The sequence below is a fragment of the Triturus cristatus genome, chromosome 6 (genome assembly GCF_964204655.1).
Source record: "Triturus cristatus chromosome 6, aTriCri1.1, whole genome shotgun sequence".
Lineage (NCBI taxonomy): Eukaryota > Metazoa > Chordata > Amphibia > Caudata > Salamandridae > Triturus > Triturus cristatus.
Genome location: NC_140589.1, coordinates 1,294,968,580 through 1,294,984,643, shown reverse-complemented (window position 1 = coordinate 1,294,984,643; position 16,064 = coordinate 1,294,968,580). Strand labels below are relative to the sequence as shown.

General features: G+C 43.6%; 1 protein-coding gene across 8 annotated transcripts in view; it reads right to left on the bottom strand.

The window, feature by feature from the left end:
- The window catches only part of LOC146821298 (katanin p60 ATPase-containing subunit A1-like), a 214,861-nt gene that overhangs the window by 172,611 nt on the left and 26,186 nt on the right, over positions 1–16,064 (bottom strand). For all 8 annotated transcript variants that reach the window (XM_085612242.1, XM_085612248.1, XM_085612246.1 and 5 more), the window contains 2 exons: positions 7,773–7,946; positions 3,241–3,395 (listed from right to left, as the gene is read on the bottom strand). In XM_085612242.1, coding sequence (XP_085468368.1) covers positions 3,241–3,395; positions 7,773–7,940 — 323 coding nt within the window. In that variant the 5' untranslated portion in view covers positions 7,941–7,946. The remainder of the gene's footprint in view (positions 1–3,240; positions 3,396–7,772; positions 7,947–16,064) is intronic.

The following is a 16,064-nucleotide window of genomic DNA, read 5'->3' as shown; positions in this document are numbered from 1 at the left end:
GCAGAGTAGATTAACAACTAGAATGTCAAAACAAGATGGCGCACACACTGTGTCCCACTCAAAGAGTAAAGATGCCAGAAATGGACCAACGCAATCTACTCAACTACTCCACAAACAGAAAAATTCCGAGCAAAGGGTTATTTTACCTTGCCTCTCCCAGTTTACAGACTGGGTTAAAATAGAACTACCTACCCAAAATCCAACAATGCGCTCAAAGAACATGTACCATCATTTAAAAAAAATGAACATACTATTCTTAAACTACATGCATCATCACTATAAAAACACTAAATATACACAAGTCATACCTATGCGAGAGCAGCTATCCAAATCAGGTCTCAAATTCAGCATAAACATTGGGTATAAATCTGTTTTTATAAAAGTTTAGAAAAGGCTTAGCATAGCCTCTCCTGAAGTAGTGGCCGGAGTTGTGTAGGAGTGGCAGGGTGGGGGGAGGCTATTGTCATCCACCTGACCTCATCCAAAGACTCCGCAGTAAAGGAAAAATAAAAATAAAGCATCATTAGTTTTATTTATCCTTCCCTGCCATTTGGAGGCAGCGGCGACATTCCTCCACCATTGCAGAGGAGCTGCTGCTCTCCTGCCCGCGTATCTTTGCCTTTCACCTGCCCTGATCTTTACAACCCAATAATTCCTTCATAAATAGGTTATGCAATATGCTTCTTTCTGTTAAGGGATTGTATGTAGATGGTACCTCCTATTGCATTTTATTATTTATGCCTCTGTATTGTTTTCCAAGTTTAAAAATGCTAGCAATTAAACATAAATAGGTTATGCCTTGGCTTAATTATACCTCTGACCATTACATTTAAAACTAAAATAAAGTCCAGCCACCAGCTGCCCATCTTATTTTGGGACCTGCTAACCAGACATCTCTGATCCAAAAGTACATACAACTCCAACCAATACATTAGAGGCCCTAATCAATGGTGAGGGGGGGGGGGCTTTAAAAGGTAAACTCTAATCTAAACAACCAAAGATTTTTCAGGATTGAATTAACAGTTTGTTTACTTAATTAATAGGCTCCTTATCCACAAAAGTATCAGTTCCTCAGAAATGTCCCTCGACCAACCCATGGACCCTTACTACCGAGGCAATTATTAACCTCCCAGGACTGCCGCTTAATCTGCACCTGGGCTGTATATACATTTCCAGAGGCCACAACCCATCTTGCATCTGGGTTGGTCTCAGAAGCCCACTACTGCGGGCTCTACCAAATATGTACCAAAGTGCGCCCTAATCTGCTCCTCAGCAGAGCTCACAACCACTCTACCATAGTGTCCACTTTATCCTGGGCTGTCCCCAAATGTGCACAAGGGTTGCCCTCATTGTACCACTGCTTGTATGCCATATCTGTGTGGACTCCTTACAGCATATTGCACTCCCAACAGTTGCTGCTCAGTTTTTCCTGGGTAACAATTACACCCACAAACATTTGTTTTTGCTAGTTGTGTATACTCCCATTTTCAGGGGTGGCACCTCTGCCTCTACCATGTGGACTCCAAAGTGTACTGTACATGCTTCAATGGAAGCATGCTTCACTGTGGGAACTTTCAGGGGTCCTTGGGCTTTAACTGCATCAACCAGAGCAGTTGCATCAATAGTGTCCAGAGGCTTCACCTTAATGTTGGACTAAACTGATAACCAAGTACACCAATTTAGCACTTTATTTTCAGTGTGGCAAAGTAGGGAAGCCAGACACTGACCCAGGAAGGAGATGTTGGGTTTACATATTTACCACTCTCTCATAGGGTTACAAGACAGAAGAACAAACTAAAAAAGCCACTGAGCTACTACTAAAAATGTTTTCCCCACACACAAGGAAAAAGCATCCCATTACACAAAGTAGCATTGACCAGTTAAACGTGCACTAATGAGAGCAGTAACCCGAGTAGGTTATTGGACAGTCTTTTCTGTTGTAGCACACTGGACCTGTGTGGGGAAAACATTACATTGCCTGGAAAAAGATCCCAAAAGGTGAAGTAGGCTAGATCCTTTCGCATGCAATGCCAGTGTGCACAGCTGTCAGTGAGGCCACCCTGCTCCAATGGTGTGAACCGGCCAAGCGAGGATACTTCAGTAGAAGTCTCAACATAATCACTCAATATTAATTCTTCTTATGGATGGGTGAAGAATTCAGTTATACATGACTGATGGAATAAGTTCAAACGTTGAAGGTGTCGCTACAAAAGCAGGCAACAGGGGGGAAAACAAGCCTATGTTAAACTTGAATAATTTCACTGCCCTCATTGTCCATTCGTTACAGTCTGTGGAAATAGCAGTAGTCCCTTTCCAAGGACTAGGTGGGGGACTTGCTGGGCCCTCCCAACTATACAGAACCACTATTGGTCTCATTCCACATCAAGAAAACGCTTCTGCATACATGCATGATAGTCATGTGTGCTCAAGCAGAGAACACAACCTAACAGTTTGTTATTGAGACATCAAAAGCATGGGCACGCTCTCCGGAACCATGCAGGTACCTTCCCACATCTCGACAACCAATAAGAGCACTACCACCTTCAATCGGTAGAAACTATATGCTACAAAGCACTCTAAGATGGAGTGTATCTGCTTCCTTGCATGACTGCTTTTATTTTTGACAGGTTTCCTAAACATATGTGCAACCTCAAGCATTCGGCAACATGGGTTGAGCTTTCTGCCTTGCATTTGCTAGAAAACACTTCCCAACATCTGCTCGAATGCATTTGAGCCCTAGTTTGAGCTTTTCACCAAAGCTATATGTTGATGCCAAGCAACAAACGTACTTAATACACTCAACTTCAACCACATCAAAAACACAACCCACATGGGCCTCAAGGCAGATACATTCTTTCTAAATGTTACCTGTTGAGGTTTTGCATGTGTTGTCCATGCTCAGAAAGTCTAGAAAAGTAGGAGGAAAGATGAAGATAAATCAAGGGCAATTAGGAGAGGCAGTCTTTAGGAGGTGGGGGAGCTGCCTTGAATCAGTAGACAAAGAATACATTTTCCCCACAGTATCATTAAACAGCAACTCATTCCCCCTCACCCCTCAATGGTAGAATTGTATATAGCTGCTATAAGCCTACACATAATAACGCGGTAGAATCAAGACCATATTTGCAGAAGCAAAAATTAACGTTAGCCTCGTGTTTCAGATGAAGTGGACTGGTGCTGATTTTGAACTTTCAAAGTCCTTCTTATTGACTAGCACAAGCCTATATCTCCTTCACGTACCTACGTTCAACTGGTACAGGCAAAGACCACACTTCTGCATCATGAACAGGAATCTCTTGCTGTGACCTCACTGGAGAGGAGGCAACTTTAAGGCTTTCCAATGTTGACATTATCGTCCTCACATGGTTAGCTTCCGTCGTTATTTCATGTCTGACCTGCGAACAAATAAGAAAAGCTAACCAAACAATAGCCAAAATTAAAGATTGACAAATATCAAGGCGGCAAACAAACAAACCCATCTTATTAAACCACTACCAAACTAGAATTCAGATAGTTGGGGATTTTAATTATTGGCTCTGAAATAACCATGCACCCTGACAAAGGAGGATTTTTCATAAACTATGAAACAATTGCAATATCCACCTTTCTCTGCAAGGCATTATGCACATTTTAACCTTAATTTACTATAGTATGTTACTCACCTTGAAATTTCTGAAAGTACTGGAGTTGATTTTGAACACTGAATTTTATAAACTCCTTTCTGTTCAGCTGCGTTTGAGCTGTAAACCAGGTGATGTCAGCACAGACAGCCAATTCTCTTCTTTGAGCAGCTGAAATCACCCAAAATTGGGTTGGTCTAGAAACAAAGAACCAGCCCTTTAAAAAGGAGGGACTGGCTTAGTTAACCTACAAATAGTTTAGATGCTGTGTTTGCGGATATGAACTATGTTACACCCACTCTAGGGCAAGACGCATAGCTAAAAGACTTTTTGCTTCACAGTACAATGATTTTTTTTTTACCCGTCATGGCTAGGAAATCATTTTATGAAAGACAGACTAACATTATAAATTATTTCTTGAACGCCGACACAGCGAACTGTAACACTTAATAAAAACAAGTAGGCCATAAAGGAGGAGGCTATAAACATTAACATAACAATGGGCCAATCAGAGGAACAGATGGCTAGGAAATCCTCAGAAGATAAAAACAGACCCAGAAAAATTAAGTTGTGGGTCCTGTAAACAAGCCTGATCAAGCTAGTAGAAGATAGGGGTGTCTTGAATACGGTTCCCTTTCCCTTGAAAACTAGACCTTGCAACCTCTGATCTACCAAAGGTTCTAGTGCAGAGAGATCAAAGGGGGAAAGAGTTGAATGGACAGTCTGAAAGCACTCTACTTTAGTCAGTGGAGAACTGGAGAACTTAGTGGTCTAAGGTAACATGGGACCACCTTGTGGTATAAAGGAGGCAGAATGGCTCCTATCTTTAGAGGGGTAGAGGGAGGATATAATTGAGGGCCCACCAGAAGAATTGCTGTCAAGGAGATCGAAAAGGTCCTGCAGCCCAAAGTCTTAGGAAACTGGAACAATCAGAACTCAAAAATCTGTAAAAAGGGGCCAAAGGACAAGGAAGCTCTTAGAAGCCATAGCTCTTGAAAACCACTGTCAGAAAGTATCAAAAAGGTTATCTAAACCTTCCAAATAGGGTATATTTCCCTTATGCCGAGAACCCTTCTTGAGAAACCCTCCCTAAAAGTCTGTTGTCAGAGTTGGTGTTAACGGCAGTATCACGATTACTTGGAGGAAACACAAGAAAAGCTCTGAGAAGATGCAAGAGTCAATGGAATTTCATTTGAAGATGAGGTAATTCTGCTATGACTGCTGCTTTGGGAAAGAGACAAGCAACATCCAATAATGTGTGTTGACTGTGGCCTTTATCCCAGCCCTTTTTAGGATCAGGGGCACACTCCAAGACCCAATCCTACAATCTAGCTCAGAGTTGCCAGGACTTTGAAGTCTATGATGGTGCAAGAGGATTCAGAGTCACCGGAAAGCAGACCATCAAGTGCAGAAAAGTGGGCAAGGGGGGAGGTCAAGCTTAATCGATCCAAGGTTAGTAGATTCTCCCTTGTAAGGTGCCTATGTCAGAGGAGCAGGAAAAACATTTGCCCCCGCCAAAGTTATAATTTACATTTACCATGAACTGAACCATGCATAGGGACCACCCAAGATGTACAGAGAAGGGACCTAATTTTCCCCAGAGAGGCCGAACTTTAAATTCGAGATGTAATTTGGACAAAGCTATGGAGTATGTATGGCAATTATCTCAATATAGAACTTCAATCCATCTTGGAATCTAGGTGGGAGGGAGACCTTTCTAAATAACCCTGAAGATTGGGTCAGTAAGGGCTGTGGCGGAGTTAGGGGGTGTTAGTACAGCAACATTACCCCTTTAATCTTACTAGATGGATGCCTCAGTCTGGTTAACTGAATTGTGGGTGGAGGGGAACGCACAGGGCTTTGGGAGGCCACAGAGGAGAACTCTTAAAATAGCTAGAGAACAAAACATTTAAACTAGGCTCCCTATTGAGGGTAGGATTATGAATGTTATAGACATAACTGCAAAGTTACAATCCTCAAAGGGAGGTGGAGACAGCGGCTCTTTAGCAACAGAGGTACACACATAGAATTAAACTGGTTAAGAAACAGATCCGTTCAATACATACTTCCTTGTTAAGTAAAGCTTAAGACTAGCTACTTATTTCTTTTAACATTTATTTATATATTTAAAAAGAGGAATCGCAGGGGAAACCATGTAGGCACAGCTAAAGCACTCAATTTGTTGCATGAGCAATGGAGCCTGAAAATGGTAAAATGCTGCCCAGAGCAGGCAAGATTACTCAGAATGGAAATGGTCCAGAACCGAATACCCCAATAGCGCCTCTTCTGTGACAAGAAATATCCAACAACCAGGGCCACAGAGGAATGCATTGCTTCATGCCCATGAACGGTAAGTATGTGTCACCAGGGAAAGGGGCTTTGCGTCGATGAATGCTGCATGGGTGGAAACAGTGTAAGGTTAGCCCAATGATGAACTGAAGCATCCCACTGGTAACATGAATGCCTTAAAGTTTTTTGTTTTTTTTAAACAAACGTTACTTAGCATTAAAGAAACAATGCATGTTACAGGGCACAAAATAGGGCCTCATAGGCTACCGATGGTGAAGTTTTATCAAGTTTGTGTTTTGAGCACTTTACACGACACAATTGACGAGTAAATCAGTGTAAGAAGGACCATGCAGGCTTTATCTTTTGAAAGCCATTATTAGTCAGTGACCTGGTAATAAGTTCTTTAGTAAATGTTTTTATATGTTTATGCACCAAAACCCCCAGAATACATTTGAGAACGATATACATAATACAGGACAGTAAAGATGCAGGTGAGGGATATTCATTATAAAATTAGAAGATATCCCGAAATTTGCTTAAAAGATAATACATTCCATTCATTTGAAACATACCTCGAATCCCAGGCTGAAATTCTATCAAGTTTCAAGAAGCGTAAAAATATTCACAAATTCAATAAGGGGAGTCTGTCATGTCCCTGGTTGCTGATGGCTCAACTGAGTAGCATGAGGTTTCTTTTTACAAGGGGGAAGTTGGTGCTTGAAGTTATGAATGCAGTGTTGCGTCCCAAATGTTTTTGTAGCCCACAGTCAAATAATGTGTACATGCTCTGCAGAAATAAAATGGGGATTTTCGGATAGCCTAAAAAAACACTATGGTGGGGAATGTACAGGTGCAGGCTATAGGATGATGAAGAGCAAGCTGATCGACACAGTTTTCTGAACTACTTCAAACTGATTTCTTCTCCTGGTTACAAAAGGTCAATGGTCTCAAAAAGGCAGTAGTAGGAGCAGGCCAGAACGAGCAAGTTAATTTCCAATTTCAAGCAAATATCTTGGTCTTCAATTGTGTTTTTGTCGCATTAAGCACCAGTACAGTGGAGACAAAATGCATGTGTAGCATAATTAGTTCCTGTTTTGTACTACTTACTATAATTCGTGAAATCACCCTTCAAAAAACAAAGGATGGAAAATGCTCGTAACAGTGAAACTAAACGTTCCTTTAAAGATAAGTCACACGTACACATAACATCTGGCAGAAAAAGAATAACTCATCCGTAGAAAATTTAAGGGGCGACAACTGTGCAGTAAGGCTTGATTGACCGGGATGACCAACACACATTAGTCAGGCAGCTATCAGCACTACATTTGCAATGCAATTGGTCTCTCCTTTGGGACCTTATATGTATTTAGCTATGCAGCACATTAGCCTGGGTGCTGAAACATGTACTGTTCTTTAACATGGAGGGAAAGTAAGCACCAAACTGCGTGACACGCCAGGCATGGGAACACATAGAGAGAAATATTGCCTTTCAGCAGGAAATGGTATAGTCCAAAACTCTGTTTATAATATAAAATCAGGGCCTTCGGTGGTCATCACTGGAGAATTATTATTATTATTTTTTTTAAATATAGTCTATGGGTGCTCGTGGAAGACCATTTCTACTGACAGGAATCTAGAGAATGCTAACGTGATTCTGGTATTTTACTGACCTCTGCTGGTCGTTTTCTATCAAGACAATTAAACAGAGGCAGTTGAATAGAAAAAAGTCCCTAAACGGAAGCAGACAAATCCTAGGGCTGATCTCCAGAGCCAACAAAGTACTTTCACATAAGTAAATATACAAGAGGTCTTGCATGCTCGACCTAAAAACGAACATGGTCAGAAATTCCCAAGAAACCTTACCTGTTGCCATTTCAGCTGTAGGGGAGGCTCCTTTATTGAAAAAAGGTGTGTGTTCATCTGCTCAAGAACTCCTTGGTAGTAGACAGCAGCAGAATCATAATTGCCCAGCAGGGCATATTCACGAGCCAGCTTCACATTTTCAGTTATCATGTAAACAGGCTTGCTCATAGTTCACTGAAAAACAAACGTCAATGATATTTAGTCTTTAAAAACGAATAAAGAAATCATCAGAAGTGAAATTATTATCTATGGGTATTTGTAAAAATTTAGTTCAGAGACAAGTTATGGGTATTAAACTGGATCATTAAAACTGGTACAAACTTAACCTCTTCGACGCCGATGACGGAACGGTTCCGTCATGCACGTCGGTTGGGCTGTGCTTATGACGGAACCGTTCCGTCATGGCCCCGCCCGCGCTCAGAACTTTCAGCACCGCGCGGGAATCCGCGCAGCGCTGAAGAGGTTAAGAGGATCGGCATTACCACTTCTTGTAGCTATAATAAGTAAAGGCCAGCATTCGAAATGAGGGGATGGGGGAGAGGGGGGTGGGAGGGAGAGGAAGAGGAGGGGAACAGTTTTCTAGTTTCGGCCGCTTCTTTTGGGCCAGATTGAGTGTTAGCCCCAAGAAAATCCTTTGTAGTGTGCAGACTCATGTGCCTGCCCTAGCACACAGTCTGCCTTGCCATGAGAAGCAAAAGAAAAATTGAAGGACAGATTGTTATTCAATGTCAAACATTCCCTCCAGTACAGAGATCTGGGCCTAAATCCATCATTGTTGCCACTGGAGTCAAGCCACCCCAGCTGATGAGGGGTGTTACCCTGAAACAGGTCCCAGGATGCTAGTTTCCGGTCCAGGGAAGACCTGGCTTGGCAGTGCGGGCTAGACTGTTCCTCTGAGGAACAGGGTCAATACTGATTTGCATATGGCTGGGTCTAAACTGGGGTAGCAAAGTGATCTAAAAAAATGATTGATTCAACACAAATCTATTAGTGACTGGGGGTGAGTGACTGAAATGTTTTAGCGCTAGATCTCCGGTTTTGCCATGAGAAGCATCAGATGGTTCCCAAGTTCCTTTCTAGAGGGACCAACTGCATAAGCCTCACTTCACTGACAAATTAATTCCTTTTGTCCAAGTAGTTATTGGGTTGGGATCTGATCTAGGTCAATCAAAGCATTGCTTTAAGCGGTCACGTCCAGCAGCTCATAGGAAGGTATAGAGAAACAAATTAAAACAGAACCATCACTTAAAACATTGCCAAGAGACACATGAAGACCCTCAGACTTTCACCAGATAAGTGTATGCTCTGGGAAAGCGGTGTCTGCTGGAATAATTACCAATGTAAACCTGTCTGGCATGGTCACTATTACAACATTAATATTAGCTGCTCTAAGATTATTTCCACTGAACGCAAGTAGCTCCGATTATAGAAAAGGTTGCAGACCCATGTGTTCTAGTGCCAAGAAATTAACAACCTTCTAACAATAGATTTTAAACCAGCAAAATTATGCTATGCAGGTTATATGGAACGATGTGTGTACAAGTCAGAGCCAATTTATCAAGACTGGAAGCTATAACTGGCAAGCAATACTAGGCACTCAGGGTCATAACTTACTCATTGAGACTTGAGAGGGTGGGGTAAGGGGTGTATTTCAAATTTACCCAACTAACAAATCAGCGAGCTATAGAATGCAAAAGTAAGCTGTTCAAGGTTCAGGACTATTTCCAGGAGGAACAGTGTCAGTACTAATTTGCATTAGGTGGGCCTCTGTAGAGTGGCACAGTTGCCGAAAACAGAAACGTTGGAATGCCACCCCGAGCAACTGCCACTGGTTAGATTATATGAAAGTTTATCCATCACCTTTTGGTTATTTAATGCTCTATTATGCTTGCAAACTTGATCACGATAAGTGCTGGAGGGAATAGTCACATTAATCTACGGCTCTAGTAATTACTCGGGTCGCATCCCAAATTATATTGCACACCATGTCACCTCAGTTTGGACCGAGTCATATGGAAATCAGTCTTGCCCCTACTACAATGAGGATAATCCAGTCTAAAATGCCAGCCCAGGTCATCCCTGAACTGAAATGCAAGCAACCACGGACCAGTTTCTCCCTAGTTAAGGCTCAGACAGATATAGCTCGATTTCACTGACAGTGTGCACAAGACCCACATCTGGGCACTTCAGGCTTGACTGTTCCCACTGGAGCAGGAGCAAGACCATTTGCATATGGCTGGGTCCTAACTGAGGTGGCATAGTGTGCAAAACTACAATGAACTGGAAGGCTGCCTAGAGTAATTACCAGTGGCTGAGACTGATTCAAGCATTCCATCCATCACTTTTTGTACAATTTTGTGCACCTCCCTAAGAGGGACAAGAAAGTCCAGACATGGGTCCCATGCGCACTTTCACTGGACCAAAGCTATACCTGGCTGATGAGCCCTAACTAGGGCTAAACCAGATCTGGGTTGCTTGTAATTTGTTTCAGGGAGGGCCTGGCAGCTCGGGCTGGACCGTTTGCAGTGTTTAATTTGAGCCGGGGCTTTCCGGTGCTCGGCACCTGCACCTAATTGTCAACACCATACTTTAACAGTCAACCACACAGTGGCGCAGCTCATCTAATTTAGAGATGAGCAGAACTGTTGTTTAGGAACAATATATATTAAAATTGCTAATACCTGCCTCAACAGCCATTCCTTTAGCTTTGGGGACCTGGAATAAATCTGAAATGGCGCATTTACATGAGAGAGAGAGAGAGAGAGAGAGATGGTTAGTAGTTGTGTTGGCGATGACAAGGGCGATGGGTGATGCAAGCTGCTTTGGACTCCTGGTCAGAGCCCTGGCACTTAATATTTTAAAGAATGAAGCACTGAAAGCATGGAGAGTGGGGGGGGGGGGGGGGGGGGGCTGATTTGCACATGGCTGGTTTCAAACAGATGTCATGATGTGCAAAATAACGACGGACTGGGATGCAGCCCAAATTACCAGTGGCTGAGAGTAATTCCAGCCATCACTTTTTTGCATTCTTTAGGGCCAACATGAGACTGGTGCAGCTTTCCAAGTCTACTACTGTCAAGTTTTATGAAGTCCAAAAAGTAAAGGTCCACCCTTTCAATGAGAACTTCTACAGGTGCAGATTTACTACTTTCAGTTAAGCAGCTGCACACTACATTATATATCCTCTTAGAGAAATGAGAACGAGGAAAACAGCCACAGCAGAACAGATTCAGACGCACTCCCCCCGACCAGACTACCAAACCAAGCATAAACTAGAGGGTTATCACACCCCTTCAGAAGCTACACCCCTGGCCATCACTCAGTCTGGTGGTTCTCCCTGGGAACTCAAGACTACGATCACGTACAACACAACAGCCTGGAGTCCCTGCCCTGGGATAACTTTGTTTAATATATTTTCACTGTATGCATTCTTCTTTATCACTGCTACAAGAAGCCTTGTTTGCAGAGGAGTCAAATTGGTACATATGGATAGGGCTCCATGTTCTAGTCTTTTACAAATCATTTTGTCAAGTGACTGACATGCACTAATGGAGACGCAAACAGAGGAGCGTGCGCAGGCAAATTAATAGGGCAGGCTGAGCCAGATCCTTGGCTCTAAAGGAGTCCATGCACGATCAGAGCCATGAAAACATTTGGCATACATATCATGCAACAAACCCAATGTGAAAATATGATACAATCTCTTCAAAATTCAACAAAGTGAATTCCTTTAACATGCAGAAGTGTTCCACCTTAGTACACAAGATTAGATCACGGCATGGTAGACAGACATTTATTAAGAGTGGTAGTTTTTACAAATATTCATGCCCCTGGTACCCCACCCCAGAATGACAATGCCATTAGTGATCTAGGAGGCAAGTCAGTAGTCATCCAAACCCTAAAGTGCCCTAGATTCTTATAGATGGAGCAATATTAGTATATTAAATCAAACAATATGTGCTCTTGTATAGCGCACATCTTGAACTCAAGTATTTCAAAGCACGCTCATGTGTGATAAAGAATAGGAAGGCTGAAGATTAAAAAAAAAAATGTTTACAATCGCAATTTAGAAAAGCAGTGAAGGCAGTACTGATTTGGTTTCACATTTTGAAATTCAGCCACCAGATGGGTATCTCGAGCTCTCCTCCGTTCACAACAAAGGACACCGTTTTGTTTTTAGGTTTCAACCTTGATATCGCGTAAGCGATCGCAAAGCGAGACAATAGAAAGCGGGTTTGAAAAGTGCTCCCAAAAAGCGGATTGCATGGCTAGCACGCGCACAATCACGCGCATCGTGCCGCCATGCAATCCGCCTTTTGGGAGCACTTCAAAGGGTCCCCTCCCCCGCCCCCAAGCGCACGGGAGCACTTCAAAGGGTCCACTCCCCCACCCCCAAGCGCGCGCGCCACGCTCCGCCGGGCTTGTTACTTTTGAATTTATACACCGTGTTGTCGACTGCAGTAAGACATTCACTCGTCCGCTTCCTCTTAAATCCTCCTCATTATCTGGAGCCGCTCCCAAACTCTTCCTCACTCTGCCAATTCTGATCACGCCATCAGTATTACCAAGTACTATTTTTACCACAAGTTGCTCAGCAGCTTCCTGTCACAGACGTCACTCGCAGCGGCAGCTGGCTGTCACTCGGAAGGGCTACCAGCACCCTCAGCTGCCTGTCAGCATTTACCTGAGAGCTCTGTGCAGCTTCCTCTGTTTTGTTAGCCAATTAAACAACTGTTTGCACTTGTATGGAACCCGCTTCAAAGCCACGACCTCTTGCCTGCTTTACTCTCCATAGGCGCTTGGGCACTGCGCCCTCCAACAGCTGTGTTTTAAATAGCGCAGTGTCAGCAGTGTGAGGAGACTGGCTTCCACCCCTGCGGAGAGAGATGCAGGCCCAAGGTCCAGCACACAAAACACTTAACACACGGGGCGCTTTCATCTGGCTGAACACTACAGGGCAGAAGTGATGAAACATTAGAAGATCGGAGATGGGACCTCCAGTGCAAAAGGGAGCACACAACAGATGATAAAGGACGGCCCCTACTACAAACAGCGACACCTTCTCCTCCATCTCTACCTGTTGTAATAGTAACATTCTGTCATGATGGCATCAATGGGGTGGAGGGATTCGGACAGCTTTAGCATGCTATTTTTTGCTGCAGTTTTATATAGTGCAAACTCAACCCGAAGAGTTTGGAGCGCTTTACATGAGCAACAGTTACGTTTCACAAGGATACATTCATTTTTGAATAGGCGCAGGGAGATTAAGTGATTTGCCCAAAATCACAGGACGTTAAGCCTTCCCCCGATATTGGAACCTTCCCCATGTCCAATGTCGGCAGCCCTGACCGTTAAGTCACATGCTGCTTCCGCTACTCGTATGTCAATTTTTGTTTCTAGCTCAAATGGATGTAAGTCACGTAAAAAACGCAGCGACACGCGTTGATGCGCTGTGGAAACCCCTTTGCAAATGTTTACTGGTCACACCTTTGGCTTATTGCTGTATTTGAGTGTTACACTGGTACTTGTGAATAGCCGAACAGTGTAAGTATGTTAATTTTGTATGTGTACTGCAAGGCAGGAGGCAGCTGCCCACGTCGCTGGTCTGTTGTAGGTAGGTAGTGTTCTACTACATTCAGATTTCTGTTTGTCCTTTTAGATTTTAACCCTCATGAAACAGCTCACTTAACAGCAGATATAACCACATTGGTATTAATAATTCACTCAAACCCTCTATTGTCCTAAGTGACAAGGTGTACACCATTCCTGATCGATATATTGTTTGTTGCTATAAATAAATCAATAATTGCAAATATTCTCTGTAAAGAGCTTCTTGAAATTACGTCAATGAGATCCCCCCAAAAATAAAAACCCTTAAAAAGGTGAGTTTTTTCCAAAACAACTTCTGGCTATGATAATTCTAGTTGTGTGTTTGCCATATGCGGAATTTCTCATCAATCTCGAACGAACACTGCAAACGGCGAGCAGGACGTGTGTGTGTTACACGCTGGGAATGGCCTGGTGCAGAGTTCCGGGTTTATTTTGTTGTAAATGTTGTGTTGATTCTGTGCCACATGAAAGGGCCCTGCGCAGCAAGACATCAAGGCCTGCTCTGCTCACACTCATTCATCCGACCCTACTCCTGTGCACTGTGACTTAAGGCCGTAGCACTTGCAAAGATTACTTTGTCTAGCCATTGCTTGTGTGCGCGCTCGCGTGTATGTGTGTGACTGAGCCATGGTGGCAGCGTATCTGTGTCTAAAGCAATCAATAATTTGATTTTAATGAGTAACTTGAAACCACACATATTGGCCTAATTATCTTCTCATAAAAAAAAAAGCGCAAGTTGTGTACTGAGTGGGAATTTAAAGTACCAACGACAAGCACAAAGGGCAGCTGGGCAGGTCTGGGTCTACCATTTTGTGTCTAGCTGGCATATCTTTTAAATGGATGGCGTTCACTTTTTGCTTCACACGAGAAGTCATGGACATTAAAAAGAACCACACACACACAAACATTCCCCTTGTAAACCGAAGGAATCCGCCTGATTGAAGCACGCGCCCATCCGTCTAACAAAGGGACACGGCCTGACAACGAGCACGATGGACGAGAAACAGAGCAACTCTCAATGTGTTTCACATTTCCTCATAAAGTGTATTTACACAAGGCCAGGAGTGTGGGAAGAAATAAAGCCCTCGGTCCGAGTTGTACATGTCCCCGCCTGGATTACAAGGTAATTTACTGTTATCGTCAGGGGCCATTGGCTTCATACTCTGCAGTTTACAGCCCTCAGGAATACCTTAAATCACGAGCTGTCATTCTTCCATTTTATATACATTATGTCGGCAACTTGTTTAAGTTAATGCAACTTGAGACCATCCAGCGCCTTGGTCCTGTGCAACAGTTACAGACTTGATAGCCCTGGAAGAAAAGTACAAAACCACAGGGCACTCACGTTCGTTAATTCTCCAGCAGGGAAGGAGCCGAGGGTGGAATTCAGGGGCGCAGAAAGAGGTGGTGGTGGACAGCACAGTTCTTAATCTACCCTGTTATGTCTGCACACTTCAAGGCTGCAGCCAGGGCAACAGTCCTAAACAAGCATTTGCAATGCAATAGGTCTCGCAGTTACACGAGTTAAAGCTATTGGCATTGTAAATGACAATGCCTTTTATGTTTTTAATACGAAAAAATATATAATAGGCATTGCCATTTGCAATGTCAATAGCTCAAACTTGCGTAAATTCGAGACCTATTGCATTGCAAATGCATGTTTAGGTCTCGCCTGACCCAGCACATGCGCTGGTCTAGCGAGACTTATTGAGAGGGCTCCAAAAAGTGATACCAGGCCAGCCTGGAGCTACAGTGCAGGTGCGCGCGCTTTACCGTGATTACTTTCACTTTCGCGGCCGCTCGGCCGCTTTGCATAGCCAATAGGTCTCGCTTTTGGGACCTTATAAGTATTTAGTTATGCAAATGTTGCATGGCTAAACACTTATAAGGTCCCAAATGTGAGACCTATTGGCTATGCCAATGCTTGTTTTTATTCTTGGCTCACAGCGAGAAAAAACGACGACACAGCATACTCACAAGGGCACGCCAGATGCAACTACCAAGTCAAGAGTGAATTTATTTGGAAGGCCCCCTGAAACTACGGCCCGCTATTCAGGCACACACCCCCAGAGTGAGAAATCAATAGTGGAGGTCGGAAAAGTTGTAACAAAATGACCTCCAGCCAGCAGGGAATTCCCTGCAGAGCAATCAAGTTGGGGCACAGACCTCATTGACAGCTATATCACAGAACGGGGGTGGGCAAGAGGCTAGTATCCTTGCACAACACAGTTTCTTTGGGCGTAGGGGCAATGGATTGTAGTTTAGGCCTTGGGCATCTCCTGGAGCAGGCCTTATGATAGTAGTGGTGCTGGTCTTTTTGAAAATGTAGTTGTGAGACGACTAGAGCTCAATTGCAAGCATTCTGTTCAATGACGAGGCTTTAGAGCTGATTAAAGCATTGCCGGAAGCAAAAAGGGCTGATTTACTCAAGCTGGGCATGTTACACCAGGTATGGGCTCCTCGTGGCCTGCGCTTGGCATTGCCCACACTAGGAGGAAGAAGGGTGGGGATGGGAATTGTGGAGGGGGGGGGATATGGAGGCATCGCCATTGTATCTACCCTTATAAAAGCAGATGGTAAGAATAAGGTGGCACCGACTAGGACAGGAAAAGTATCAAGCATCCCATGTGGGGTATAGGCTCCACAGGGTTGCAATTCAATCCAGGGGCAGTCCATGGGCTT